Here is a 14,377-nt window from a genome sequence, read left to right on the forward strand (position 1 = left end):
CACCCACTGCCCTGGCAACACAATGAGTTGCAAAGTGTACACATTCAATAACCCATAAAGCTAGCTCATCAGACATGCAAGCCTGTTCCGCGGGAGTAGTCCAGAGTTTTGATAAAGGGTTATATACACATCCCAATTCTCTCCACAAATGCTTATCACTATCAGGAGCGTCCTCCTGCAACTTAATCACCTCTTGGATGGTTGGCATTAGTTTTTCCGAGGGAGACTGATTCTTTTTGGAATTTTTAGTCTGCCTCATCATTCGGGGCACAATCATTTGGTGACTCCTAGAAGCATTTTTGGCCAGCGCGGCAATTTCCTATATCTACCGGGTTTTGGCCAGTGGTATGGGCAGAGCATTTGATCACCGCTATCTGTTTGGGGAGTAAAAGGGCTTGCAAGAGGTCTGAAACTAACTGACGGTGTGAGATCGGACTGCCCGAAGAGGTTAGAAATCCTCTATTTTTCCACAATTGTCCAAAGTCGTGAACTACTCCAAAGGCATATCTAGAGTCTGTATATACATTAATTCGTAATCCTTCTCCCAAAGTACAAGCTCGTATGAGTGCAAACAGTTCGGCTTGCTGGGCAGAAAAAGGGGATTCAAAGGCTGCGGATTCTAAGGTGACACCTTCCTGATTCACAATTGCATAACCAGAAATTCGTTTTCCCTTCTCATCACTTGAAGAACTGCCATCTGTATACATAGTAATACTGGGATCCGTAATAGGAGTGTCAGACAGATCAGGTCGGACTGAGGTATCATCCTTAATGAGGTGTAAGCAATCATGGCTTGGTTCATCACTCTCGGAGGGCGGATTTGCAAGGAAACTGGCAGGGTTGATAATGCTACAGTGTTTAAATGTAAGCCTAGGATTGTTCAGTAAGTATATTTCATACTTATTTTGCCTGGCGGTAGTCAGGTGTTGGGTCTGCAATTGCCCCAATAACGCAGTGACTGAGTGAGAGCTATACACGGTAATGTCCTGCTGAAGTGTCATATTAGCAGCTGACTGTAGACTGTTGTAGATAGCTGTAAGGATCTGGGTGCAATAGGGATGTCCTAAGGCTACCGGATCCAGTTTTGATGAATAATAAGCTACCGGTCGATGCTTATCTCCATGCTTCTGGGTCAAGACTGCTGTTGAGCAATCGTTCATTACTGTGCAGTATAACTGAAATGGCCTATCATACAGGGGTCGTCCCAGGGCTGGTGCTTGGACCAGATCCTGTTTTAATTCCTCAAATGCCTGCTGTGCCTCTAGTTCCAGCTCAAACTCTCCCTCTTTAGCCGTGTAGGGAGTCAGATGTTTGGTTAATACTGCAATATTAGTTATCCACTGTCGACAATAATTAACCATTCCCAGCCACTGCCTGACTTGTTTGGCCGTTTTAGGGGCTGGCGTCTCGCATATTGGCTGTATTCGGCTAGTTTCCAAACTGCGGTTTTCTGCTGATAATATAACTCCAAGAAATTTAACTGTCGTCTGAGCCACCAATACTTTCGCTGGAGATACCACATATCCTAAGTCTGATAGATAGTTCAACAACTGAATAGTATCCTCTCTGTTACTTAGCTCATCAGGGCTAGCAATGAGAAGGTCATCCACATACTGGATCAGACTGGAACCATGATTTAAGGTCAGTGTCTGCAATTGCTGTTGAAGGCACCGCGAAAACAGGGTAGGTGAATTCACAAAGCCCTGGGGTAATCGAGTCCACGTATACTGCTGACCGTTGTACGTGAAGGCAAAAAGTATTGGCTAGTAGCGGCCAATGGCAGGGAGAAAAAGGCGTGCTGGAGATCGACTACCACAAAAACTTTAGCATCAGCAGGTATCGAGGCCAAGATGTGTGCTGGATTAGGTACCAGTGCATGAAGTGGCTGAACAATTGCATTTATTGTTCGTAAATCCTGCACTAGGCGATACTGGTCAGGCTTACCAGGCTTCAGAACAGCCAGGATGGGTGTATTACAATTGGATTGGCAAGTTACCAAAATTCCCTGCTCCAACAATCCCTTAATGAGTCTGTCTATACTCGGAAGAGCTTGGTGTTTCAAAGGGTATTGTCGTACCGTCGGCAAGGTCACATTTTCCTTCACTGGGATCTCAATGGGTTTTATGCCGGTTAGACCTACATGCGTTGGGTCTTCGGCCCATACCTGGGGATTCACATACTCCAGTATGTCTTTCCCTACATGACGGTGCACCACTGTCAGGCTAGGCTCAGGGTTTTGGTAAAATTGGACCATCAGACCTCCGGGTAACTGTTGCGGCTGGTGGCATTCAGGGTTTGCCTGATCGATCGCTCGTTTTACCATGGGCCCCAAATCTTTGGCGTGGAAAGGCTGGTTAACTTCCCGCGTGATATGAGGGGCCACTGTCGAAGGCTGCTTCCACAAGTGTAAGGGAACCTGCACAAACTCTGCTTTTCCCTCAGGTCCAGTTACTACAGCCTTGAGGTAGATTGTCCATTCCGTACCTTCCTGATCTTTAAAATACTCCTCAAGGGTCCTATCCTTTCCACTTCGATCATATGCCAGTGTCACATGATAGGAGGATGCATTGAGGTCGAGGGACCACCATTGAGGTGTAGTCGAAACATAACATTGCCTTTTATTTGCCCAATGTCCTATTGCTATTCCTTCATCACCACAATCAAGTTTGAATTGGAATGCACATAGTAAGTCTCTGGCCATTAAATTGCAGTCCAAGCCGGTAGTTATTACAAATTGGTGGGTTACAGATTCATTTTTGTAGGTCACCTGAACTGGTTCTGACATAGCATACTTGGTCATTTGACCTTGGAAGCCTGATAATTCCTGGGTCTTGTTGGATCGGGGAAGTTTAAGGTCCGATTGGACAGAGGACATGGCGGCTCCAGTGTCTACTAAAAAGGGATACCATTGATCCTGGATTTGCAACATTAATAAGGGTTCTCGGTCCGACTGTAAAGTGCTGACCACTAGATTAGCCAGTCAATTCTGTGGGAATGGATTATTCTGGGAGAAATTGGTATATCCACCCCTGCCTCCTCTAGGTCCTCCTCTGTTTCCTCTCCATCTTCCCCTGCCTCTCCTAGGTGGGTCTCCAGGGGCTAAGGATGGGCAGTCTCTGACCCAGTGGCCATCCTCTCCACAGTTATAACACTGCCCTTGTCTTGGACCTTGGTATCCCCGTCCTTGTCCTCTACCCCTTCCTCTACCTCCGTAATTCTGTTGTGGAGGGGCGTAGGGTAGGCCGTATGCAGTAGCATCGGGGCCGTTTGGATGAGTGTAATATCCATAATTCTGAGAGTCTACCCATCCAGGGGTACAGTATTGAGGTTCCATCTGATACCCTGTCCTGTCTATTGTGTGTGGTTGAATTGGGACTTCCTTCACGACATATTCTGTTTTTACTGTCTTCTGGGGTTGGTTCTCCGAACCTTTACTCTCTTTCCAATAATACTTTACGGCTCTAGTCATTTGAGTTGGAGTATTTTCTGCCCAGTTCATATTATTGGTTTTAACGGCTGTCGCCACAGCAGCCGGAAGACAGTTCATCAGAATGGCGCAGAATTGGGGTGAATTGGCTCCTCCTTGATAATTGGTGTCCCTCGACTGTCCCTGATAAACCTCACAGAATCTCTCCAAAAATTCCTCAGGTCCCTCATCTTTCTTTGGCTTAGTATCTAGGACATTAGATATATTGATAGGTTTTTGGAGTGTAGCATTGAGTGCTGCAAGCATGTGTCGCTCCCTATCAGCTGTGAGGGCGTGGGCGGTCTCTAAAGCGGCATGATTGGGGTGGGTCAGGTGTTCCAAAAATCTATTGTGTTCGGAAGGAGTTAAAACTTGTTGAATCAAAGCCCATAGATCTCGGGAGTCTGCATTGTACACCTGTATCGTGGTTCGAAGAGAGTCCACAAACCGAGCGGGCGCCTTTTTCCTGTCTGGCATACCGGTTAGGATAGCCATTATCTCATTAGGTTTCCAGGGGAAAAATACATCTATGGTGGGGTTGGCTGCGACAGCCGCTGCATTCGGGTTTGGCATTGTTCTTGCCGGCAGATTTCTGGGCGTTCGTTTTGGTTTAGTAAGGCTAACTTCGGGTTCTGAGTCGGAACTGTTTAAGGGTGAAAGGTTGTCTTCAGAATCAGTAACGTCACTACATGAGTCAGTGTCATCTGCTTTTACTGGTTTATGTTGTACTAATTGTCTGGGTCTACGTTTCTTCTTCTTCTGCCAATTCGGACTAGGGGTATTCCCCGGTTTCACGTCTTTCTTGGGATTTGTTGGATCTTTCGATCGGGTTCGACAAGCAACAGGGTCTACATAAACATCAGAAGTCGGCGTGATTGGGGAGTGACTTGGGACAGTAAGGGAGGGTGTCGGTGGACTGGTAACGGACGTAATAGGGATCAAGCCAGTCGGATTTGCAAGAGGTTGGTCGGGATAAATGTTATTATATTGGGGTGGCTGAGGAGGTGGCGCAGTAGGAGTTCTAATTGTCCAATTGTTTAAATCCTCATCTTCTCCGTCTCCCTCGGTCAACGCAAGGCCAACCATTGAACTACGTAGTTCATTTTAATCTTTTTTTTCTGGCGCCATTTCAGATTTTGACCTTTTCTCATGAGCACATTCTCTCTTGAGTACTTCAACGGGTTTAGGATTCCCTCCTTCGGTTAAATTTATTCCTAACTTAACAGCATTCTCTTGCCAGCTGGCTAATAGGGAACTGTCTTTAATTTCTTGGCAGCACTGTCGCCAGAGTCCCATTAGTTTTTTAGTCTTACTTCCCATGTTCTTTTTCCAAATCATTTCTTGAGCTTGTTTAACCGTTTCTAAACTTTTGGGACCCCCTAGTGGCCATTGTTCGCTGCCTAACTCTTTATTTAAACCCCCTGAGAGTTGTCTCAATTGTTGGGCTTTATCCGGATATTTGTCACATAATGTTTGTAGGGCACTGCCCTCGTCACTCGTTGTGTCTAGGTAATTACCCATGGTTCTCTTACACTAAGGGTTCCTTTTCAGGATTCGAGTTACGTTTTACAAGTGTCTCATATATTTCACGGATACGGGCACACAAAACTAAACACCACAATACAATAACTACAATACTTAGACCAAACAAAAAACACAGTGAGTCGTCTTTATTCATCAAATAGTAATTTTAGCCTCTGTCACCGCCTGGTACAGGTATTCTTAGCCTAATTATTCTACTTATATTTAGCCTCTGTCACCGCCTGGTACAGGTATTCTTAGCCTAATTTTTTTTTTTACGACCCTTATCTTGCACTCCCCGAGTACAAGTTGCTATAGCTCTAGAGTCCCCGACTCTCTCTTTTTACTTTCTTTCAAGTATTCTTTTCCTTTTCTCTCTTGGAATCTAAAGTCACTACTTATCTATTTTTTTAGTCCAATCGGAGCCTGAGCGGACCAAGTGATATTCGAGGTCGACACGTTACCCGACTTGGATACTTATTTCCTAAGTTTACACAGTATTCGCCAGATTGACCCAGATCTCGCCGGGACATCACACAAGAATTAGCGAGTGGCAAAACTTTTATCGGACTTACGGATCAGAGGAAAACCGAGGTGGTAAATTTAAACATACTCACTCCGGGGGCCCATTTCCTCCTCTCACGTCCAAAACTAGTTCGGCTCTTAGTTTCGCGAATTCTCGGTGATCGTCCGTTGAGATCCCACTTCTGACACCAAATGTTGATTCCGATTCTTTGGCCCTCAATCTGGTTCAGTACAAACACTGAGTCGAATACCGGTTGGTTGCGTTCAACAGTTTTATTTCGTCATCCCGGGAGACTTACTCTGATACAGCACAGTCCTGACTCCAGTAGAGTCCGACAGGTTCCACCAGAGCAAGTAAGTTCTCATACAGTGTGCTACATTATTATACTTGCATTTGAGAAGACATTAACACATCGTACAGTCTGCACCAATCCCGAGCTGGGCACGTATACATTTAATTTGATTTCCTGGCCTGGCAGTTTGAAATAAAGAAGTCACATTTTACTGAGTGGGTTACAGTTAAGCAAATATCCTGGTAATGGGTTCATGATCACCTAATCATTATGGTAATGCATTTGCAATCACCTAATGTTTGTACAGTTTCTGCTATTGTTCCTATCAGCAAGGTGTGACATCATGGGTGCCAGCCTCGTTAACAAAAGATCAGGTATCATGGTTAGCCCTCTACTTTTCTGCTGTTTTTACAGTTTCTGGTTTCTGTTTCTTGAAATGATATTCTCAACGTGATCAATTCTTACACAATATACAAGTGACTCAGCGATGTCGACATTTCACCACCATTTTATGCTGACAGGATCCTCCATTTTAGATTGACAGGGTCCTTGGCCATGCGACGCGAGTTGGTACCATATTTTGCATTCTATATCCTCAGTATCACTGTTGCTCTGTAGACCATGAGCTTAGTGCCGGGTTTGAGGTTCCCTTAACAAATCCATGCTGACTATCCTTGATTAATCCGTGTCTTTCTAAATGAAGATTTATCCTGTCCTTCAGAATTCTTTCCAATAATTTTCCCACCACCGAGGTTAGGCTGACTGACCTGTAATTACTTGGTCTATCCCTTTCTCCCTTTTTTAACAAGGGCACCACATTAACAGTCCTCCAGTCCTCCGGCACCACACCTGAAGCCAGTGTAGGGAGTTTGCAAAATTCCCCCACCTCGCCTGCTTTCCGAATCAAACAAAGTTGGTCACTTTTTAAACGTACAGAAAGCTGCTGGAAGTGAGTCATTTTTCTCCCCAGCAACAAGACTGGAGACAGGGCCTGGAATTCCACAGTCCCTATGTGGATTCCAGGCCAGACATGGAATTGAATATGTAATAGCAAGTCGCCAGTAGGCCGGTAAGAACAATGAACCTGGTTGCACTGCAATCAGGGTTAAGCTAGTTAAAACCATCATCGGGCCCATCCTAACAGATCCAATCATATCAGAAACCGTTTTAGAGGACTAGGCACCAGAGACACCATTGTGTGACTGAAACCAAAAACAATGAGGGCCGGTGATAAGGCCGTTAGTGAGAAATCGGCCGTTTTGCAGCCATTTACAGTTAACGAAGTAACCTGGGACACCTCTCGATCTGGTGGAGGCAAGGCAGATCGAGAGAGTATAACTGTTTTTAGTAAGCAGACAGAAAGAGCAGTTCGAGACACTTCGACTTGGAACACACTTTGGGAGAGACAGCTTCTACACTTCACTTCAATTTCATCCTGGGACTTCGCTGCAAAAGGGAAACTTCGAGGACTCTACTGGGAGAAGCAGTCTCCAAGACGGGGAAGGCTATGCGCAGCAGGCCCATGCTTTGGTAAGCAGGCGAAGCTCCCGGTCCGTACTGCCTCCCGATTTATACCTGACTGTTCCCCACCCCACCCCCCCCACCCCCCCCCCCGTGCCCACCACCTCAGGCAGGGATTCCGAGTGGAACCAGGAAGACACGGGACGGAGTGCACCATCCCGGTACGGACCGGAGCCCAGAGCGGGCCTCGCTAAACGGCACAGCCCGACCCAGGAGGGAAGCCTTTTCACCCAGCCAAGGAGGAAGATCCACTACCTGGCTGATGGGAGAGTGTGTGGCCAGTGCACACTGAACTTTACCAGGCCAGACCAACTAAAGCTGCAGTCCCAGGACAACCTAAAGGCCTTTGTTCCAATGCGTTGGGTGAGCATGAGAGTCTGACCCCCCTTTAGTTCGACCTAGGTTAGGGATAGTGTAGGAGGTGGGGATAAGGCTAAGGGGAGTGTTAATGTGTGATACCCCTCGATGTGTTGTACTCCTTCCCGCACTCGCGTGCCCTCTGTTTTGAATGTATAGTATTCCTTTTTTTTCCTCTTTTTAAAGTGTATAGAGCTGTAGCCTTGGTTTAGTATCGTTGAACCAATTAATTTCTCTGCTTGCTTGTTTTGTTTTATTTTTCTCTCAATAAAACCGTTATTATTTGAACCTTTCACCTGCTTGTCTGTCTCGAGCTTGTTATTCTGCGCATCAGCTGCCTGGTAGGATCCCAGTGTCAGAACTGAGTGGGAGTGTGGGGACGCCTCGAAAACATCCGCTGGGTCAGGCCCGGGCCAAAGCGACCACCCAACCAACAACCCCTACACCAGTGAGGATTGAAAAATGATGGTCAGGGCCTCTGCTATCTCCTCTTTTGCTTCGCTTAACAGCCTGGGATACATTTCATCCGGGCCTGGGGATTTATCCATTTTTAAAGCTGCTAAACCCCTTATACTTCCTCTCTCACTATGTTTATTTCATCTCACATTTCAAACTCCTCCCCCCCCCCGATACCAATGTCTGATTTGCCCCTCTCCTTTGTGAAAACAGACGCAAAGTATTCATTAAGAACCCTACTGACGTCTCCTGCCTCCACACACACATTACCCTCATGATCTCTAATAGGCCCTAACCTTTCTTTAGTTATCCTCTTACTCTTAATATATTTATAAAACATCTTTGGGTTTTCCTTGATTTTACTTGCCAAGAATTTTTCATGCTCTCTCTTTGCTTTCCTAATATCCTTTTTAATTGCACCTCCTGCACTTTCTGTACTTCTCTAAAGATTCTGGAGTATTTAGCCCTCGGTATCTGTCATACGCCTCCCTTTTTTTCTTTATCCTGCCCTGCATGTCTCTGGACATCCAGGGGGCTCTAGATTTGTTAGTCCCACCTTTTTTCTTTGAGGGCACATATTTGGTCTGAACCCTCCGGATCTCCTCCTTGAATGCCTCCCACTGCTCTGACACTGATTTAGCTTCAAGTAGCTGTTTCCAGCCCACTATGGCTAAATCCCCTCTGAGCTTAGCAAAATTTGCTTTTCCCCAATTTAGAATTTTTATTCCTGGTCTATCCTTGTCCTTTTCCATAACTACCTTAAATCTAACTGAATTATGGTCACTAGCACCACTGATACGCCTTCTACCTGTCCAGCTTCATTCCCTAAAACTAAGTCCAGAACCGTCCCCTCCCTTGCTACATATTGGCTAAAAAACTTCTCCTGGATGCATTTTAGGAATTCCGCACCCTCTATACACTTCACACTAATTTTATCCCAGTTAATATTGGGGTAGTTGAAATCCCCTACTATTAATGCCCTATAGTTTTTGCACTTCTCAGAAATTTGTCTACATATTTGTTCTTCTATCTCCCTCTCACTGTTTGGGGGTCTGTAGTACACTCCCAGCAGTGTGATCGCCCCTTTTGTTGTTTTTCAATTCGACCCATATGGCCTCGTTTGATGATCCCTCCAACATATCATCCCTCCTCACAGCTGTAATAGTTGTTTTAATCAATACCGCAAACCCCCCTCCCTTTTTACCTCCCTCTCTATCCCGTCCGAAAATCCTGCAACCAGGAATGTTGAGCTGCCATACCTGCCCCTCTTTGAGCCAGGTCTCTGTAATACATAGAAACATAGAAACATAGAAGATAGGAGCAGGAGTCGGCCATTCGGCCCTTCGAGCCTGCTCCGCCATTCAATGAGATCATGGCTGATCATCCAAATTCAGTACCCTGTCCCTTGCCTTCTCCCCCTATCCCTTGATCCCTTTAGCCTCAAGAAATATATCCAACTCTTTCTTGAATATATTTAATGAACTGGCCTCCACCGCCCTCTGTGGCAGAGAATTCCACAGGTTCACCACTCTCTGGGTGAAAAAATTCCTCCTCATTTCAGTCCTTACCCCTTATCCTTAGACTATGACCCCTGGTTCTGGACTCCCCAGCCATCAGAAACATCCTTCCTGCATCTAGTCTGTCCAGACCTGACAGAATTTTATAGGTTTCGATGAGATCCCCTCTCAATCTTCTAAACTCCAGCGAGTATAAGCCCAATCGACACAATCTCTCCTCATACGTCATTCCTGCCATCCCAGGTATCAGCCTGGTGAATCTTCGCTGCACTCCCTCCATGGCAAGAACATCCTTCCTCAGGTAAGGTGACCAAAACTGCACACAATACTCAAGGTGCGGTCTTATAATATCATAGTCCCAAGTATCTATCTGTGGCCTCAGCTTATCTGCCTTGTTCGCTATACTCCTTGCATTGAAATATATACCATTTAGTATAGGCAAACCTCCTTGTTGACTTCTATCTAGCCCTTGATTCCTCTGTCCTTCCAATTTACTTTCTATGTTTTTGTTTTCCAATTCCAGTTTTTCTTCCCTCCCTATTGACTCTATACTTAGGTTCCCATCCCCCTGCCACGCTAGTTTAAACCCTCCCCAAAAGCACTAGCAAACCCGCCCCGATATTGGTCCCATTCCCGTTGAGGTGCAACCTGTCTGGCTTGCAGAGGTCCCACCTCCCCCAGAAACGGTCCCAATTCCTCAGGAATCTAAAGCCCTCCCTCCTACACCATCTCCCCAGCCACGCAGTCATCTGTTCTATCTTCCTATTTCTGTACTCACTAGCACGTGGCACTGGTAGTAATCCGGAGATTACTACCTTTGAAGTCCTGCTTTTTAACCTCTTCCCTCGCTCCATAAACTCTGCCTGCGGGACCTCATCCCTCTTCCTACCCATGTTGTTGGTACCGATATGGACCACGACCTCTGGCTGTTCACCATCCCCCCTCAGAATGCCCTGCAGCCGTTCAGTGACATCCTTGACCCTGGAACCAGGGAGGCAACATACCATCCTGGAGTCACGTCTGCGGCCGCAGAAACACCTGTCTGCTCCCCTAACTATTGAATCCCCTATCACTATTGCTCTCCCACTTCTCTTCCCCCCTGCCTGTGCAGCTGAACCTTCCATGGTGCTGTGGACTTGACTCTGGCTGCACTCCCCAGAGGAACCATCGCCCTCACCAGTACTCAGTACCGAATACTGGTTGGTGAGCAAGATGGGCTCAGGGGACCCCTGTACTACGTGCCTGTTCCTCCTCTTCTGTCTGACGGTCACCCATTCCCTCTCTGCCTGCACACTCTTAAGCTGCGGGGTGACTACCTCCCGAAACGTGCTGTCCACATAACTCTCAGCCTCGCGGATGCACGGCAGTGACTGCAGCCGCCGCTCAAGCTCCGTAACCCGGTGCTCGAACTGCTGTAGCTGGTGACACTTCTCGCACATGTGGTCATCCAGACCACGGGAGGTGTCCAGGACTTCCCACATGGCACAGGATGTGCATTCCACGGGTGTGCGCTGCCCTGCCATACCTCTAATTAACAGACTATTTACTAACCTAACTGGAATAAACTTAAAAACTTTAAGAAAGTCAATTAAAAACACTTACCAAATACTTACCAATCAGCTCCCTCTTTTTGAAAGTTTAGTTTTTAATCCCAGCTCTTAATTTAAACCAATGCCCAAGATAAAGAGAGAAATACAGACCAACCAATCACTTCCCTGCTTTACATTTTGGTCACTCCTTGACTTTTGGACTCCTGGATTTTTTTCCTCTCTGCTCCGTTTCCCAGCTCGGTCTGCTCCTCCTCGACTGCTCTCAGTCAGTTCAGGCCCCTCTCCGACCCCACTCATAGAAACATAGAAGATAGGAGCAGGAGTAGGCCATTCGGCCCCTCGAGCCAGTTCCACCATTCAATGAGATCATGGCTGATCATCCAAATTCAGTACCCTGTCCCTGCCTTCTCCCCATATCCCTCGATCCCTTTAGCCTGAAGAAATATATCCAACTCCTTCCTGAATATATTTAATTAATTGGCCTCCACTGCCTTCTGTGGTAGAGAATTCCACAGGTTCACCACTCTCTGGGTGAAGAAATTCCTCCTCATCTCAGTCCTAAATGGCCTACCCCTTATCCTTAGACTGTGACCCCTGGTTCTGGACTCCGAGAGGGTTCGAGTACAGGAACAAGGATGTCTTGCTGCAGTTGTACAGGGTCTTGGTGAGACCACATCTTGAGTATTGTGTGCAGTTTTGGTCGCCTTATCTGAGGAAGGATGTTCTTGCCATGGAGAGAGTGCAACGAAGATTCACCAGACTGATACCTGGGATGGCAGGAATGACGTATGAGGAGAGATTGGGTCGATTGGGCTTATACTCGCTGGAGTTTAGAAGAATGAGAGGGGATCTCATTGAAACTTATAAAATTCTAACAGGACTAGACAGACTGGATGCAGGAAGGCTGTTCCCGATGGCGGGGGGGGGGGGTCCAGAACCAGGGGTCACAGTCTAAAGATAAGGGGTAGGCCATTTAGGACAGAGATGAGGAGGAATTTCTTCACCCAGAGAGTGGTGATCCTGTGGAATTCTCTACCACACAAGGCAGTTGAGGCCAATTCATTAAATATATTCACGAAGGAGTTGGATATATTTCTTAAGGCTCAAGGGATCAAGGGATATGGGGAGAAGGCAGGGACAGGGTACTGAATTTGGATGATCAGCCATGATCTCATTGAATGGCGGAGCAGACTCGAGGGGCCGAATGGCCTACTCCTGCTCCTATCTTCTATGACTAGTATGTGCATCAGGGGATACGCCGATAGGGCCGGTGAATGGAGTTGAGGCAGAAGATCAGCCATGATCTCATTGAATGGCGGAGCAGGCTCGAGGGGCCGAATGGCCTACTCCTGCTCCTATCTTCTATGTTTCTATGTTTATGTTTCCCCCGCCATCGGGAACATCCTTCCTGCATCCAGTCTGTCCAGTCCTGTTAGAATTTTATAAGTTTCAATGAGATCCCCTCTCATTCTTCTAAACTCCAGCGAGTATAAGCCCAATCGACGCTTCCTGTGTCCCTGACGACTATGTGTGCAGGAAGTGTGTCCAGCTGCAGCTCATGTGGGACCGCATGACGGCCCTTGAGCTGCAGGTGGACTCACTTTGGAGCATCCACGATTCTGAGAAGGGTGTGGATAGCACATTTAGTGAGTTGGTCACACCGCAGGTTAAGGCCAGCGTAGACAGTACATGGGTGACCAAAAGGCAGAGCAAGGGCAGGAAGGTAGTGCAGAAATCCCCTGGGGTTGTCTCCCTTAGCAACAGGTTCACCGCCTTAGGTACTGTTGTCGGGGGGGGTGACACATCGGGGGAAGGCACCAGCAGCCAGGCTCATGACACCATGACTGGCTCTGTTGCAAAGAAGGGAGGGAAAAAGAGTGGCAGGGCTATAGTAATAGGGGATTCGATTGTAAGGGGAATAGATAGGGGTTTCTGTGGTCGCGACCGAGACTCCAGGATGGTATGTTGCCTCCCTGGTGCAAGGGTCAAGGATGTCTCGGCGCGGGTGCAGAACATTCTGGAGGGGGAGGGGGAACAGCCAGTTGTCGTGATACATGTTGGTACCAACGACGTAGCTAAAAAAAGGGAAGAGGTCCTACAAGTAGAATTTCGGGAGTTAGGAGCCAAGCTAAAAAGTAGGACCTCGAAGGTAGTAATCTCTGGATTACTACCAGTGCCACGTGCTAGTAAGAGTACAGAGAACAGGATAGTTAGGCTAAATACGTGGCTTGAGCAGTGGTGTAAGAGGGAGGGTTTTAAATTTTTGAGGCATTGGAACCAGTTTTGTGGTAGGTGTGACCTATACAAAAGGGACGGTCTACACCTGTGCAGAGATGGAACTGATGTTCTCGGGGTAATTTTTGATAAAGCAGTTCGGGAGCATTTAAACTAGTATGGCAGGGGGCTAGAAACCTATGTAGTGAAATAGAGGAAAGTGAAAGGCAGACAGAAATAAATGATAAAAGGGTGAGGAACAAAAAACAAAGGGCCAAACTAATTCATAAAAAATGTGAGCATAAAAAAAGCCTGAGGGTTTTATACCTTAATGCGAGAAGCATCAGGAACAAGGTAGATGAATTAGCTGTGGAAATAGAGGTTAATAATTATGACCTAATTGGGATTACGGAAACATGGTTGCAGGGTGAGCAGGGCTGGGAGCTTAACATACAGGGGTATTCAGTATTTAGGAAGGATCGACAAAAAAGAAAGGGAGGAGGGGTAGCATTGCTAGTAAAAGAGGGGATAAATGCAATTGAAAGGAAGGATATTAACTCAGTTAATACAGAATCTATATGGGTGGAGCTAAGAAATAGCGAGGGGCGAAAAACATTAATAGGAGTGGTATATAGGCCTCCAAATAGTAAAATAGAGGTTAGGGAGGGCATCACGAGGGAAATTAGAGAAGCGTGCAATAAGAGCACAGCTGTCATCATAGGTGACTTTAACTTACATATAGATTGGACTAGCCTAATCAGTAAAAATAATGAGGAGGAGGAATTCCTTGAGTGTTTGAGGGATGGTTATCTGGATCAATATGTCGAGGAACCAACTCGGGAACAGGCTATATTGGACTGGGTACTGTGCAATGAGAAGGGACTAATCAGTAATCTTGTTGTACGGGGACCCTTGGGTCAGAGCGATCATAACATGATCGATTTCTCACTCGAAATG

The 14,377-nt window shown here is 46.6% G+C and overlaps 1 protein-coding gene across 1 annotated transcript; it reads right to left on the reverse strand.

The window, feature by feature from the left end:
• Positions 1–287: 287 nt before the first annotated feature.
• LOC147084969 (uncharacterized) lies at positions 288–6,302 on the reverse strand. The gene is made up of 3 exons (XM_085979391.1): positions 6,271–6,302; positions 3,377–4,109; positions 288–806 (listed from the first exon to the last, which is right to left on the reverse strand). Exons 1-3 carry the CDS (start codon positions 6,300–6,302, stop codon positions 288–290), a joined length of 1,284 nt encoding a protein of 427 aa, XP_085835517.1.
• Positions 6,303–14,377: the final 8,075 nt, after the last annotated feature.

Source organism: Somniosus microcephalus, unplaced genomic scaffold (assembly GCF_052327205.1).
Source record: "Somniosus microcephalus isolate GS21.2 unplaced genomic scaffold, FLI_Smic_1.0 unresolved_chr9, whole genome shotgun sequence".
Lineage (NCBI taxonomy): Eukaryota > Metazoa > Chordata > Chondrichthyes > Squaliformes > Somniosidae > Somniosus > Somniosus microcephalus.

What these genes read in the sequence shown, in the direction of transcription:
- LOC147084969 (XM_085979391.1), bottom strand. Translation starts at nt 6,302, where the DNA reads ATGTCGACATCGCTGAGTCACTTGTATATTGT. An exon ending in CTGAGTCACTTGTATATTGT is followed by an intron (nt 4,110 to 6,270) that starts GTAAGAATTGAT and finishes ACCCTTAAACAG; the next exon opens with TTCCGACTCAGAACCCGAAG. An exon ending in CAGAATATGTCGTGAAGGAA is followed by an intron (nt 807 to 3,376) that starts GTCCCAATTCAA and finishes CCGCCCTCCGAG; the next exon opens with AGTGATGAACCAAGCCATGA.